General features: G+C 43.4%; 1 protein-coding gene across 1 annotated transcript in view; it reads right to left on the minus strand.

Annotated features, from left to right (window-relative positions):
- The window catches only part of LOC139549576 (protein CASP-like), a 265,164-nt gene that overhangs the window by 141,117 nt on the left and 108,045 nt on the right, over positions 1-16,002 (minus strand). Inside the window, 2 exon segments of the mRNA XM_071360212.1 lie at positions 6,336-6,459; positions 15,413-15,550. Of these exon segments, the coding sequence (XP_071216313.1) occupies positions 6,336-6,459; positions 15,413-15,550 (262 nt within the window).

Here is a 16,002-nt window from a genome sequence, read left to right on the forward strand (position 1 = left end):
TCGGTGATGTCATTTACAAAATAGCCTCCAAAACCCTACTCAATAAATTGGATGCAGTCTATCACAGTGCCATCCGTTTTGTCACCAAAGCCCCATATACTACCCACCACTGCGACCTGTACACTCTCGTTGGCTGGCCCTCGCTTCATACTCGTCGCCAAACCCACTGGTTCCAGGTCATCTACAAGACCCTGCTAGGTAAAGTCCCCCCTTATCTCAGCTCGCTGGTCACCATAGCAGCACCTACCTGTAGCACGCGCTCCAGCAGGTATATCTCTCTAGTCACCCCCAAAACCAATTCTTCCTTTGGACGCCTCTCCTTCCAGTTCTCTGCTGCCAATGACTGGAACGAACTACAAAAATCTCTGAAACTGGAAACACCTATCTCCCTCACTAGCTTTAAGCACCAGCTGTCAGAGCAGCTCATAGATTACTGCACCTGTATATAACCCATCTACAATTTAGCCCAAACAACTACCTCTTTACCTACTGTATTTATTTATTAATTTATTTTGCTCCTTTGCACCCCTTTATTTCTGTCTCTACTTTGCACTTTCTTCCACTGCAAACCAACCATTCCATTGTTTTTTTAGTTTTTATTTTACGTGCTGTGTTGTACTCACTTCGCCTCCATGGCCTTTTATATTTTTATTTATTTATACATATATTTGTTTGCCTTCACCTCCCTTATCTCACCTCACTTGCTCACATTGTATATAGACTTATTTATTTTATTTTTTTTATTTATTTTTTTATTTTTTTATTTTTTTTCCACTGTATTATTGACTATATGTTGTTTTACTCCATGTGTAACTATGTGTTGTTGTATGTGTCGAACTGCTTTGCTTTATCTTGGCCAGGTCGCAATTGTAAATGAGAACGTGTTCTCAATTTGCCTACCTGGTTAAATAAAGGTTAAATAAAAAAATAAAATAAAAAATAATAATTCCTAGTAGATACTGTAACTCTCCTCTCTATATTCCTAGTAGATACTGTAACTCTCCTCTCTATATACCTAGTAGATACTGTAACTCTCCTCTCTATATTCCTAGTAGATACTGTAACTCTCCTCTCTATATTCCTAGTAGATACTGTAACTCTCCTCTCTATATTCCTAGTAGATACTGTAACTCTCCTCTCTATATTCCTAGTAGATACTGTAACTCTCCTCTCTATATTCCTAGTAGATACTGTAACTCTCCTCTCCTCTCTATATTCCTAGTAGATACTGTAACTCTCCTCTCTATATTCCTTGTAGATACTGTAACTCTCCTCTCTATATTCCTAGTAGATACTGTAACTCTCCTCTCTATATTCCTTGTAGATACTGTAACTCTCCTCTCTATATTCCTAGTAGATACTGTAACTCTCCTCTCTATATTCCTAGTAGATACTGTAACTCTCCTCTCTATATACCTAGTAGATACTGTAACTCTCCTCTCTATATTCCTAGTAGATACTGTAACTCTCCTCTCTATATTCCTAGTAGATACTGTAACTCTCCTCTCTATATCCCTAGTAGATACTGTAACTCTCCTCTCTATATTCCTAGTAGATACTGTAACTCTGCTCTCTATATACCTAGTAGATACTGTAACTCTCCTCTCTATATTCCTAGTAGATACTGTAACTCTCCTCTCTATATTCCTAGTAGATACTGTAACTCTCCTCTCTATATTCATACTAGATACTGTAACTCTCCTCTCTATATTCATACTAGATACTGTAACTCTCCTCTCTATATTCCTAGTAGATACTGTAACTCTCCTCTCTATATACCTAGTAGATACTGTAACTCTCCTCTCTATATTCCTAGTAGATACTGTAACTCTCCTCTCTATATTCCTAGTAGATACTTTAACTCTCCTCTCTATATTCCTAGTAGATACTGTAACTCTCCTCTCTATATTCCTAGTAGATACTGTAACTCTCCTCTCTATATTCCTAGTAGATACTGTAACTCTCCTCTCTATATTCCTAGTAGATACTGTAACTCTCCTCTCTATATTCCTAGTAGATACTGTAACTCTCCTCTCTATATTCCTAGTAGATACTGTAACTCTCCTCTCTATATTCCTAGTAGATACTGTAACTCTCCTCTCTATATTCCTAGTAGATACTGTAACTCTCCTCTCTATATTCCTAGTAGATACTGTAACTCTCCTCTCTATATTCCTAGTAGATACTGTAACTCTCCTCTCTATATTCCTAGTAGATACTGTAACTCTCCTCTCTATATTCCTAGTAGATACTGTAACTCTCCTCTCCTCTCTATATTCCTAGTAGATACTGTACCTCTCCTCTCTATATCCATAGTAGATACTGTAACTCTCCTCTCTATATTCCTAGTAGATACTGTAACTCTCCTCTCTATATCCCTAGTAGATACTCTAACTCTCCTCTCTATATTCCTAGTAGATACTGTAACTCTCCTCTCTATATCCCTAGTAGATACTCTAACTCTCCTCTCTATATTCCTAGTAGATACTGTAACTCTCCTCTCTATATTCCTAGTAGATACTGTAACTCTCCTCTATATATTCCTAGTAGATACTGTAACTCTCCTCTCTATATTCCTAGTAGATACTGTAACTCTCCTCTCTATATTCCTAGTAGATACTGTAACTCTCCTCTCTATATTCCTAGTAGATACTGTAACTCTCCTCTCTATATTCCTTGTAGATACTGTAACTCTCCTCTCTATATTCCTAGTAGATACTGTAACTCTCCTCTCTATATTCCTTGTAGATACTGTAACTCTCCTCTCTATATTCCTAGTAGATACTGTAACTCTCCTCTCTATATTCCTAGTAGATACTGTAACTCTCCTCTCTATATTCCTAGTAGATACTGTAACTCTCCTCTCTATATTCCTAGTAGATACTGTAACTCTCCTCTCTATATTCCTAGTAGATACTGTAACTCTCCTCTCCTCTCTATATTCCTAGTAGATACTGTAACTCTCCTCTCTATATTCCTTGTAGATACTGTAACTCTCCTCTCTATATTCCTTGTAGATACTGTAACTCTCCTCTCTATATTCCTAGTAGATACTGTAACTCTCCTCTCTATATTCCTAGTAGATACTGTAACTCTCCTCTCCTCTCTATATTCCTAGTAGATACTGTAACTCTCCTCCCCTCTCTATATTCCTAGTAGATACTGTAACTCTCCTCTCCTCTCTATATTCCTAGTAGATACTGTACCTCTCCTCTCTATATCCCTAGTAGATACTGTAACTCTCCTCTCTATATTCCTAGTAGATACTGTAACTCTCCTCTCTATATCCCTAGTAGATACTCTAACTCTCCTCTCTATATTCCTAGTAGATACTGTAACTCTCCTCTCTATATTCCTAGTAGATACTGTAACTCTCCTCTCCTCTCTATATTCCTAGTAGATACTGTAACTCTCCTCTCTATATTCCTTGTAGATACTGTAACTCTCCTCTCTATATTCCTAGTAGATACTGTAACTCTCCTCTCTATATTCCTTGTAGATACTGTAACTCTCCTCTCTATATTCCTAGTAGATACTGTAACTCTCCTCTCTATATTCCTAGTAGATGCTGTAACTCTCCTCTCTATATACCTAGTAGATACTGTAACTCTCCTCTCTATATTCCTAGTAGATGCTGTAACTCTCCTCTCTATATTCCTAGTAGATACTGTAACTCTCCTCTCTATATTCCTAGTAGATACTGTAACTCTCCTCTCCTCTCTATATTCCTAGAAGATGCTGTAACTCTCCTCTCTATATTCCTAGTAGATACTGTAACTCTCCTCTCTATATTCCTAGTAGATACTGTAACTCTCCTCTCCTCTCTATATTCCTAGTAGATACTGTAACTCTCCTCTCCTCTCTATATTCCTAGTAGATACTCTAACTCTCCTCTCCTCTCTATATTCCTAGTAGATACTGTAACTCTCCTCTCTATATTCCTAGTAGATACTGTAACTCTCCTCTCTATATTCCTAGTAGATACTGTAACTCTCCTCTCTATATTCCTAGTAGATACTGTAACTCTCCTCTCTATATCCCTAGTAGATACTGTAACTCTCCTCTCTATATTCATACTAGATACTGTAACTCTCCTCTCTATATTCATACTAGATACTGTAACTCTCCTCTCTATATTCATACTAGATACTGTAACTCTCCTCTCTATATTCCTAGTAGATACTGTAACTCTCCTCTCTATATTCCTAGTAGATACTGTAACTCTCCTCTCTATATTCCTAGTAGATACTGTAACTCTCCTCTCTATATTCCTAGTAGATACTGTAACTCTCCTCTCTATATTCCTAGTAGATACTGTAACTCTCCTCTCTATATTCCTAGTAGATACTGTAACTCTCCTCTCTATATACCTAGTAGATACTGTAACTCTCCTCTCTATATTCCTAGTAGATACTGTAACTCTCCTCTCTATATTCCTAGTAGATACTGTAACTCTCCTCTCTATATTCCTAGTAGATACTGTAACTCTCCTCTCTATATTCCTAGTAGATACTGTAACTCTCCTCTCTATATTCCTAGTAGATACTGTAACTCTCCTCTCTATATTCCTAGTAGATACTGTAACTCTCCTCTCTATATTCCTAGTAGATACTGTAACTCTCCTCTCTATATTCCTAGTAGATACTGTAACTCTCCTCTCTATATTCCTAGTAGATACTGTAACTCTCCTCTCTATATTCCTAGTAGATACTGTAACTCTCCTCTCTATATTCCTAGTAGATACTGTAACTCTCCTCTCTATATTCCTAGTAGATACTGTAACTCTCCTCTCTATATTCCTAGTAGATACTGTAACTCTCCTCTCTATATTCCTAGTAGATACTGTAACTCTCCTCTCTATATTCCTAGTAGATACTATAACTCTCCTCTCCTCTCTATATTCCTAGTAGATACTGTAACTCTCCTCTATATATTCCTAGTAGATACTGTAACTCTCCTCTCTATATTCCTAGTAGATACTGTAACTCTCCTCTCTATATTCCTAGTAGATACTGTAACTCTCCTCTCTATATTCCTAGTAGATACTGTAACTCTCCTCTCTATATTCCTTGTAGATACTGTAACTCTCCTCTCTATATTCCTTGTAGATACTGTAACTCTCCTCTCTATATTCCTAGTAGATACTGTAACTCTCCTCTCTATATTCCTAGTAGATACTGTAACTCTCCTCTCTATATTCCTAGTAGATACTGTAACTCTCCTCTCTATATTCCTAGTAGATACTGTAACTCTCCTCTCTATATTCCTAGTAGATACTGTAACTCTCCTCTCTATATTCCTAGTAGATACTGTAACTCTCCTCTCCTCTCTATATTCCTAGTAGATACTGTAACTCTCCTCTCTATATTCCTTGTAGATACTGTAACTCTCCTCTCTATATTCCTTGTAGATACTGTAACTCTCCTCTCTATATTCCTAGTAGATACTGTAACTCTCCTCTCTATATTCCTAGTAGATACTGTAACTCTCCTCTCCTCTCTATATTCCTAGTAGATACTGTAACTCTCCTCTCCTCTATATATTCCTAGTAGATACTGTAACTCTCCTCTCCTCTCTATATTCCTAGTAGATACTGTACCTCTCCTCTCTATATCCCTAGTAGATACTGTAACTCTCCTCTCTATATTCCTAGTAGATACTGTAACTCTCCTCTCTATATCCCTAGTAGATACTCTAACTCTCCTCTCTATATTCCTAGTAGATACTGTAACTCTCCTCTCTATATCCCTAGTAGATACTCTAACTCTCCTCTCTATATTCCTAGTAGATACTGTAACTCTCCTCTCTATATTCCTAGTAGATACTGTAACTCTCCTCTCTATATTCCTAGTAGATACTGTAACTCTCCTCTCTATATTCCTAGTAGATACTGTAACTCTCCTCTCCTCTCTATATTCCTAGTAGATACTGTAACTCCCCTCTCTATATCCCTAGTAGATACTGTACCTCTCCTCTCTATATCCCTAGTAGATACTGTAACTCTCCTCTCTATATTCCTAGTAGATACTGTAACTCTCCTCTCTATATTCCTAGTAGATACTGTAACTCTCCTCTCTATATTCCTAGTAGATACTGTAACTCTCCTCTCTATATACCTAGTAGATACTGTAACTCTCCTCTCTATATCCCTAGTAGATACTGTAACTATCCTCTCTATATACCTAGTAGATACTGTAACGCTCCTCTCTATATTCCTAGTAGATACTGTAACTCTTCTCTCTATATACCTAGTAGATACTGTAACTCTCCTCTCTATATACCTAGTAGATACTGTAACTCTCCTCTCTATATACCTAGTAGATACTGTAACTCACCTCTCCTTCTCTGCATAGTCATTGTGGAGCTGGACTTGTTTCTCCTGGACCAGGTTCTCAGCCTTGTTCTTCAGGGACTGTTCATAGTCCCGGATCTTCTCCTTCAGCGCTTTAATAGTCACCTCTAGACCGGAAAGAGAGGGGGGTGAATACATGATAGAGGGAGAAAGAGAGGGGGGTGAATACAGGATAGAGGGAGAGATGTCTTTTCTAGTCATGAAGTCCCTTAATAAAAATAATATTACAAACATGATTCACCCCAGTTTGAAACGAAAAGGGGAATCAGGTGCTCATCCGAGGGACTTGAAAATCACCCCCCTCCAAAAAAAACATTCCTTACTGCAGGACACTTCCACAGGTGATCATCCCCACAGACACTCCCACAGGTGATCATCCCCACAGGACACTCCCACAGGTGATCATCCCCGGAAGTAAAGAAAAGGGAGCTCTGTTTCTGCAGAAAGCATCCGACAACTACTGACAGGGCATCAGGTTCAGGTTCACCAACTACTGACGGGACATCAGGTTCACCAACTACTGATGGTACATCAGGTTCACCAACTACTGACGGTACATCAGGTTCAGCTTCACCAACTACTGACGGTACATCAGGTTCACCTTCACCAACTACTGACGGGACATCAGGTTCAGCTTCACCAACTACTGACGGTACATCAGGTTCACCAACTACTGACGGTACATCAGGTTCAGCTTCACCAACTACTGACGGTACATCAGGTTCACCTTCACCAACTACTGACGGGACATCAGGTTCACCTTCACCAACTACTGACGGTACATCAGGTTCACCTTCACCAACTACTGACGGTACATCAGGTTCACCAACTACTGACGGTACATCAGGTTCACCTTCACCAACTACTGACGGTACATCAGGTTCACCTTCACCAACTACTGACGGTACATCAGGTTCACCTTCACCAACTACTGATGGTACATCAGGTTCACCAACTACTGACGGTACATCAGGTTCAGCTTCACCAACTACTGACGGTACATCAGGTTCACCAACTACTGACGGTACATCAGGTTCACCAACTACTGACGGTACATCAGGTTCACCTTCACCAACTACTGACGGTACATCAGGTTCACCTTCACCAACTACTGACGGTACATCAGGTTCACCAACTACTGACGGTACATCAGGTTCACCAACTACTGACGGTACATCAGGTTCACCTTCACCAACTACTGACGGTACATCAGGTTCACCTTCACCAACTACTGACGGTACATCAGGTTCACCTTCACCAACTACTGACGGTACATCAGGTTCACCTTCACCAACTACTGACGGGACATCAGGTTCACCTTCACCAACTACTAACGGTACATCAGGTTCACCTTCAACTACTGACGGTACATCAGGTTCACCTTCACCAACTACTGACGGGACATCAGGTTCACCTTCACCAACTACTGACGGTACATCAGGTTCACCAACTACTGACGGTACATCAGGTTCACCAACTACTGACGGTACATCAGGTTCACCTTCACCAACTACTAACGGTACATCAGGTTCACCAACTACTGACGGTACATCAGGTTCACCTTCACCAACTACTGACGGTACATCAGGTTCACCTTCACCAACTACTAACGGTACATCAGGTTCACCTTCACCAACTACTGACGGGACATCAGGTTCACCAACTACTGACGGTACATCAGGTTCACCTTCACCAACTACTAACGGTACATCAGGTTCACCTTCACCAACTACTGACGGGACATCAGGTTCACCTTCACCAACTACTGACGGGACATCAGGTTCACCTTCACCAACTACTAACGGTACATCAGGTTCACCTTCACCAACTACTAACGGTACATCAGGTTCACCTTCACCAACTACTAACGGTACATCAGGTTCACCTTCACCAACTACTGACGGGACATCAGGTTCACCTTCACCAACTACTGACGGTACATCAGGTTCACCTTCACCAACTACTAACGGTACATCAGGTTCACCTTCACCAACTACTGACGGGACATCAGGTTCACCTTCACCAACTACTGACGGGACATCAGGTTCACCTTCACCAACTACTGACGGGACATCAGGTTCACCTTCACCAACTACTGACGGGACATCAGGTTCACCTTCACCAACTACTGACGGGACATCAGGTTCACCTTCACCAACTACTGACGGTACATCAGGTTCACCTTCACCAACTACTGACGGTACATCAGGTTCACCTTCACCAACTACTGACGGTACATCAGGTTCACCTTCACCAACTACTAACGGTACATCAGGTTCACCTTCACCAACTACTAACGGTACATCAGGTTCACCAACTACTGACGGTACATCAGGTTCACCAACTACTGACGGTACATCAGGTTCACCTTCACCAACTACTAACGGTACATCAGGTTCACCTTCACCAACTACTAACGGTACATCAGGTTCACCAACTACTGACGGTACATCAGGTTCACCAACTACTGATGGGACATCAGGTTCACCAACTACTGACGGTACATCAGGTTCACCAACTACTGACGGTACATCAGGTTCACCTTCACCAACTACTGACGGTACATCAGGTTCAGGTTCACCAACTACTGACGGTACATCAGGTTCAGCTTCACCAACTACTGACGGTACATCAGGTTCACCTTCACCAACTACTGACGGTACATCAGGTTCACCAACTACTGACGGTACATCAGGTTCACCAACTACTGACGGGACATCAGGTTCACCAACTACTGACGGTACATCAGGTTCACCAACTACTGACGGTACATCAGGTTCACCTTCACCAACTACTGACGGTACATCAGGTTCACCAACTACTGACGGTACATCAGGTTCACCTTCACCAACTACTGACGGGACATCAGGTTCACCAACTACTGACGGTACATCAGGTTCACCAACTACTGACGGTACATCAGGTTCACCAACTACTGACGGGACATCAGGTTCACCTTCACCAACTACTGACGGGACATCAGGTTCACCTTCACCAACTACTGACGGTACATCAGGTTCACCTTCACCAACTACTGACGGTACATCAGGTTCACCAACTACTGACGGGACATCAGGTTCACCAACTACTGACGGTACATCAGGTTCACCAACTACTGACGGGACATCAGGTTCACCTTCACCAACTACTGACGGTACATCAGGTTCACCAACTACTGACGGTACATCAGGTTCACCAACTACTGACGGTACATCAGGTTCACCTTCACCAACTACTGACGGTACATCAGGTTCACCTTCACCAACTACTGACGGTACATCAGGTTCACCTTCACCAACTACTAAAGGTACATCAGGTTCACCTTCACCAACTACTGACGGTACATCAGGTTCACCTTCACCAACTACTAACGGTACATCAGGTTCACCTTCACCAACTACTAAAGGTACATCAGGTTCACCTTCACCAACTACTGACGGTACATCAGGTTCACCTTCACCAACTACTAACGGTACATCAGGTTCACCTTCACCAACTACTAAAGGTACATCAGGTTCACCTTCAACTACTGACGGTACATCAGGTTCACCTTCACCAACTACTAACGGTACATCAGGTTCACCTTCACCAACTACTGACGGTACATCAGGTTCACCTTCACCAACTACTAAAGGTACATCAGGTTCACCTTCACCAACTACTGACGGGACATCAGGTTCACCAACTACTGACGGGACATCAGGTTCACCAACTACTGATGGTACATCAGGTTCACCTTCACCAACTACTAACGGTACATCAGGTTCACCTTCACCAACTACTGACGGTACATCAGGTTCACCTTCACCAACTACTAAAGGTACATCAGGTTCACCTTCACCAACTACTGACGGTACATCAGGTTCAGCTTCACCAACTACTGACGGTACATCAGGTTCACCAACTACTGACGGTACATCAGGTTCACCAACTACTGATGGTACATCAGGTTCACCAACTACTGACGGGACATCAGGTTCACCAACTACTGACGGGACATCAGGTTCACCTTCACCAACTACTGACGGTACATCAGGTTCAGGTTCACCAACTACTGACGGTACATCAGGTTCACCTTCACCAACTACTGACGGTACATCAGGTTCACCTTCACCAACTACTGACGGTACATCAGGTTCACCAACTACTGACGGGACATCAGGTTCAGGTTCACCAACTACTGACGGTACATCAGGTTCACCAACTACTAACGGTACATCAGGTTCAGGTTCACCAACTACTGACGGTACATCAGGTTCAGGTTCACCAACTACTGACGGTACATCAGGTTCACCAACTACTAACGGTACATCAGGTTCAGCTTCACCAACTACTGACGGTACATCAGGTTCACCTTAACCAACTACTGACGGTACATCAGGTTCAGGTTCACCAACTACTGACGGTACATCAGGTTCACCAACTACTGACGGTACATCAGGTTCACCTTCACCAACTACTGACGGGACATCAGGTTCACCTTCACCAACTACTGACGGTACATCAGGTTCACCTTCAACTACTGACGGTACATCAGGTTCACCAACTACTGACGGGACATCAGGTTCACCTTCACCAACTACTGACGGTACATCAGGTTCACCAACTACTGACGGTACATCAGGTTCACCTTCACCAACTACTGACGGTACATCAGGTTCACCAACTACTGACGGTACATCAGGTTCACCTTCACCAACTACTGACGGTACATCAGGTTCACCTTCACCAACTACTGACGGGACATCAGGTTCACCTTCACCAACTACTGACGGTACATCAGGTTCACCAACTACTGACGGTACATCAGGTTCACCTTCACCAACTACTGACGGTACATCAGGTTCACCTTCACCAACTACTAACGGTACATCAGGTTCACCTTCAACTACTAACGGTACATCAGGTTCACCTTCACCAACTACTGACGGTACATCAGGTTCACCTTCACCAACTACTGACGGTACATCAGGTTCACCTTCACCAACTACTAACGGTACATCAGGTTCACCTTCACCAACTACTGACGGGACATCAGGTTCACCAACTACTGACGGGACATCAGGTTCACCTTCACCAACTACTGACGGTACATCAGGTTCACCTTCACCAACTACTAACGGTACATCAGGTTCACCTTCACCAACTACTGACGGTACATCAGGTTCACCTTCACCAACTACTAACGGTACATCAGGTTCACCTTCACCAACTACTGACGGTACATCAGGTTCACCTTCACCAACTACTGACGGGACATCAGGTTCACCTTCACCAACTACTGACGGGACATCAGGTTCACCAACTACTGACGGTACATCAGGTTCACCAACTACTGACGGTACATCAGGTTCACCAACTACTGACGGTACATCAGGTTCACCTTCACCAACTACTGACGGTACATCAGGTTCACCTTCACCAACTACTAACGGTACATCAGGTTCACCTTCACCAACTACTGACGGGACATCAGGTTCACCTTCACCAACTACTGACGGGACATCAGGTTCACCAACTACTGACGGTACATCAGGTTCACCAACTACTGACGGTACATCAGGTTCACCAACTACTGACGGTACATCAGGTTCACCAACTACTGACGGTACATCAGGTTCACCTTCACCAACTACTGACGGTACATCAGGTTCACCTTCACCAACTACTGACGGGACATCAGGTTCACCTTCACCAACTACTGACGGTACATCAGGTTCACCAACTACTGACGGTACATCAGGTTCACCAACTACTGACGGTACATCAGGTTCACCAACTACTGACGGTACATCAGGTTCACCAACTACTGACGGTACATCAGGTTCACCTTCACCAACTACTGACGGTACATCAGGTTCACCAACTACTGACGGTACATCAGGTTCACCAACTACTGACGGTACATCAGGTTCACCAACTACTGACGGTACATCAGGTTCACCAACTACTGACGGTACATCAGGTTCACCAACTACTGACGGTACATCAGGTTCACCAACTACTGACGGGACATCAGGTTCACCAACTACTGACGGTACATCAGGTTCACCTTCACCAACTACTGACGGTACATCAGGTTCACCTTCACCAACTACTGACGGTACATCAGGTTCACCAACTACTGACGGTACATCAGGTTCACCTTCACCAACTACTGACGGTACATCACCTTCACCAACTACTGACGGGACATCAGGTTCACCTTCACCAACTACTGACGGTACATCACCTTCACCAACTACTGACGGTACATCAGGTTCACCAACTACTGACGGTACATCAGGTTCACCAACTACTGACGGTACATCAGGTTCACCTTCACCAACTACTGACGGTACATCAGGTTCACCAACTACTGACGGTACATCAGGTTCACCTTCACCAACTACTGACGGTACATCAGGTTCACCAACTACTGACGGTACATCAGGTTCACCTTCACCAACTACTGACGGTACATCAGGTTCACCTTCACCAACTACTGACGGTACATCAGGTTCACCAACTACTGACGGGACATCAGGTTCACCTTCACCAACTACTAACGGTACATCAGGTTCACCAACTACTGACGGTACATCAGGTTCACCAACTACTGATGGGACATCAGGTTCAGGTTCACCATCAGAGCAGACATTCATGCAGAAACCGATCGCTCGTTTACACCACACTTACGCTCTATAGTCTCTGCCTCCTGCACAAACCCTCCCCATCTTAACCACGCTTCCTCGCCAGGCAACACAGATCCAGATCCTCTCCCGTTTCCTTTCTGCTGTCTCTAAGAGTACATCAGTGACTGCATTCAGAGTAGATTCAACTTGATACCCCATACCCTCCTGTGGGCTGTTTGTCTGTCTGCCCGCCTGCCCATCTGTCTGTCAGCCTGTCCGGCTGCCTCTCCGGCCGCCTGTCTGTCCGGCCGTCTGTCCTTGTGTGTGTGTGTGTGTGTGTGTGTGTGTGTGTGTGTGTGTGTGTGTGTGTGTGTGTAACCCAACAAGAGCTGTGTCTGTGTGTATATTAGGGATATGGGTCTGTGAGCTTTCACCAACAGCCTGGAGCTGCGTGTGCGTGTGTTCGTGTGTGTGTGTGTGTTCGTGTATGTGTGTATGTGTGTGTGTGCGCGCGCGTGCGTGTGTGTGCGTGTGTGTGTATCTGGCGAGGATGACCTGAATACTCCAGCTGAACTCCAGATTAAATCAGAGAAAATAACAACCAGAAAGAGTCTATTTAAAATGTAGAGGACAGAGGGATGTCTTTAAGAGTCTATTTAATATGTAGTTGTCAGAGGACAGAGGGATGTGATGTCTTTAAGAGTCTATTTAATATGTAGTTGTCAGAGGACAGAGGGATGTGATGTCTTTAAGAGTCTATTTAATATGTAGTTGTCAGAGGACAGAGGGATGTGATGTCTTTAAGAGTCTATTTAATATGTAGTTGTCAGAGGACAGAGGGATGTGATGTCTTTAAGAGTCTATTTAATATGTAGTTGTCAGAGGACAGAGGGATGTGATGTCTTTAAGAGTCTATTTAATATGTAGTTGTCAGAGGACAGAGGGATGTGATGTCTTTAAGAGTCTATTTAATATGTAGTTGTCAGAGGACAGAGGGATGTGATGTCTTTAAGAGTCTATTTAATATGTAGTTGTCAGAGGACAGAGGGATGTGATGTCTTTAAGAGTCTATTTAATATGTAGTTGTCAGAGGACAGAGGGATGTGATGTCTTTAAGAGTCTATTTAATATGTAGTTGTCAGAGGACAGAGGGATGTGATGTCTTTAAGAGTCTATTTAATATGTAGTTGTCAGAGGACAGAGGGATGTGATGTCTTTAAGAGTCTATTTAATATGTAGTTGTCAGAGGACAGAGGGATGTGATGTCTTTAAGAGTCTATTTAATATGTAGTTGTCAGAGGACAGAGGGATGTGATGTCTTTAAGAGTCTATTTAATATGTAGTTGTCAGAGGACAGAGGGATGTGATGTCTTTAAGAGTCTATTTAATATGTAGTTGTCAGAGGACAGAGGGATGTGATGTCTTTAAGAGTCTATTTAATATGTAGTTGTCAGAGGACAGAGGGATGTGATGTCTTTAAGAGTCTATTTAATATGTAGTTGTCAGAGGACAGAGGGATGTGATGTCTTTAAGAGTCTATTTAATATGTAGTTGTCAGAGGACAGAGGGATGTGATGTCTTTAAGAGTCTATTTAATATGTAGTTGTCAGAGGACAGAGGGATGTGATGTCTTTAAGTGAGACAAAGACTGAGAGCACTGCTGATCGTTGCCTCAGAGAGCTCTTAGCACTGTGTGTGTGTGTGTGTGTGTGTGTGTGTGTGTGTGTGTGTGTGTGTGTGTGTGTGTGTGTGTGTGTGAAACTCCATTCTCACAGCTCTGACACATAATCAATAGAGTTCTCCGAGACCTCTTACCCTGTCCTGCTTAACACAACCTTAAACATTTAGGTTGCTGGGATCAATGTCCCCTGCTGATGGGTTCTCTCTGGATGTATGTGTGTGTGTGTGTGTGTGTGTTTGTTTGTTGGGGGGCGGGGGGTTACACTGTGTGTTTTGGGGTTGAAATATCCCCTTTCCATTCAGGGTGAGGGAGTAGAAGAATCAATTGCAGAATAGGAAGCTGCCACTACTGAGCTGCTCCAAAAGACTCTCCTCCTCATTGTTCCTCTCTCCACTACTCCGAGTCATTCCCCATCCCATTCCTCTCTCCCCTCTACACATCCCTCTCTCCGTCCCATTCCTCTCTCTCTCCCTCCCCTCTAGACATCCCTCTCTCCCCTCCATCACAATTATCTCTCTCCCCCCTCTACACATCCCTCTCTCCTTCCCATTCCTACCTCCCTCTCTCCCTCCCTCCATCCATCCCTCCCTCCCTTCACCCCTCGAGCTGGATCCTTCAGTGTGTCCAGAGTATATATAGAGAATATTCCATGACCACTGCATGACTGACACACCGCTTTCTCTGACCAGGTAAACCCTTTTCTCGCTCCAGTTTATTAGTGTGTGTGTGTGTGTGTGTGTGAGAGAGAGTGTGTGTCAGTCTCACCCTGGTTCTTGACCTCAGTAAACTCTTTGTTGTAGTCCTCTAGAGTCTCTCGTAGTTTAAGGTTCTCTGTCTCGATGTCGTGCATCCGTTGGAGCTTCTGCTGTAGCTGCTGACCCAACTCCAGCACAGGGGCGGGGTCTGACGAAACATACACACACACTACGTTACACACACACAGAGAGACAGAGGGAGCTAGCTAGCGTGGGGAGGCTAGCTGAGGAGTGACTAATTGGTCCTGTTGAGGAGAAACAGCAGAGATTAGATACAGTCTCATCCTGGAATATACAAGGTCAGAGGTCATCTGCTGTTGGCCTAAAGAGCAGGAACCCAGACGTCACCAAAGAAATCGGAAATACATACATTGTCAAGAAATATGGTATAGAGGAAACGGACCAAGTAGTTGTCCTCTAGGTTACAGAGAGCTGTTAGTCCCATCCACCAAACTACCAGGTGTGACACAGGGAAGAGACTCAGTAGTTGTCCTCTAGGTTACAGAGAGCTGTTAGTCCCATCCACCAAACTACCAGGTGTGACACAGGGAAGAGACTCAGTAGTTGTCCTCTAGGTTACAGAGAGCTGTTAGTCCCATC

The sequence above is a fragment of the Salvelinus alpinus genome, chromosome 22, assembly GCF_045679555.1.
Source record: "Salvelinus alpinus chromosome 22, SLU_Salpinus.1, whole genome shotgun sequence".
Classification (NCBI taxonomy): domain Eukaryota; kingdom Metazoa; phylum Chordata; class Actinopteri; order Salmoniformes; family Salmonidae; genus Salvelinus; species Salvelinus alpinus.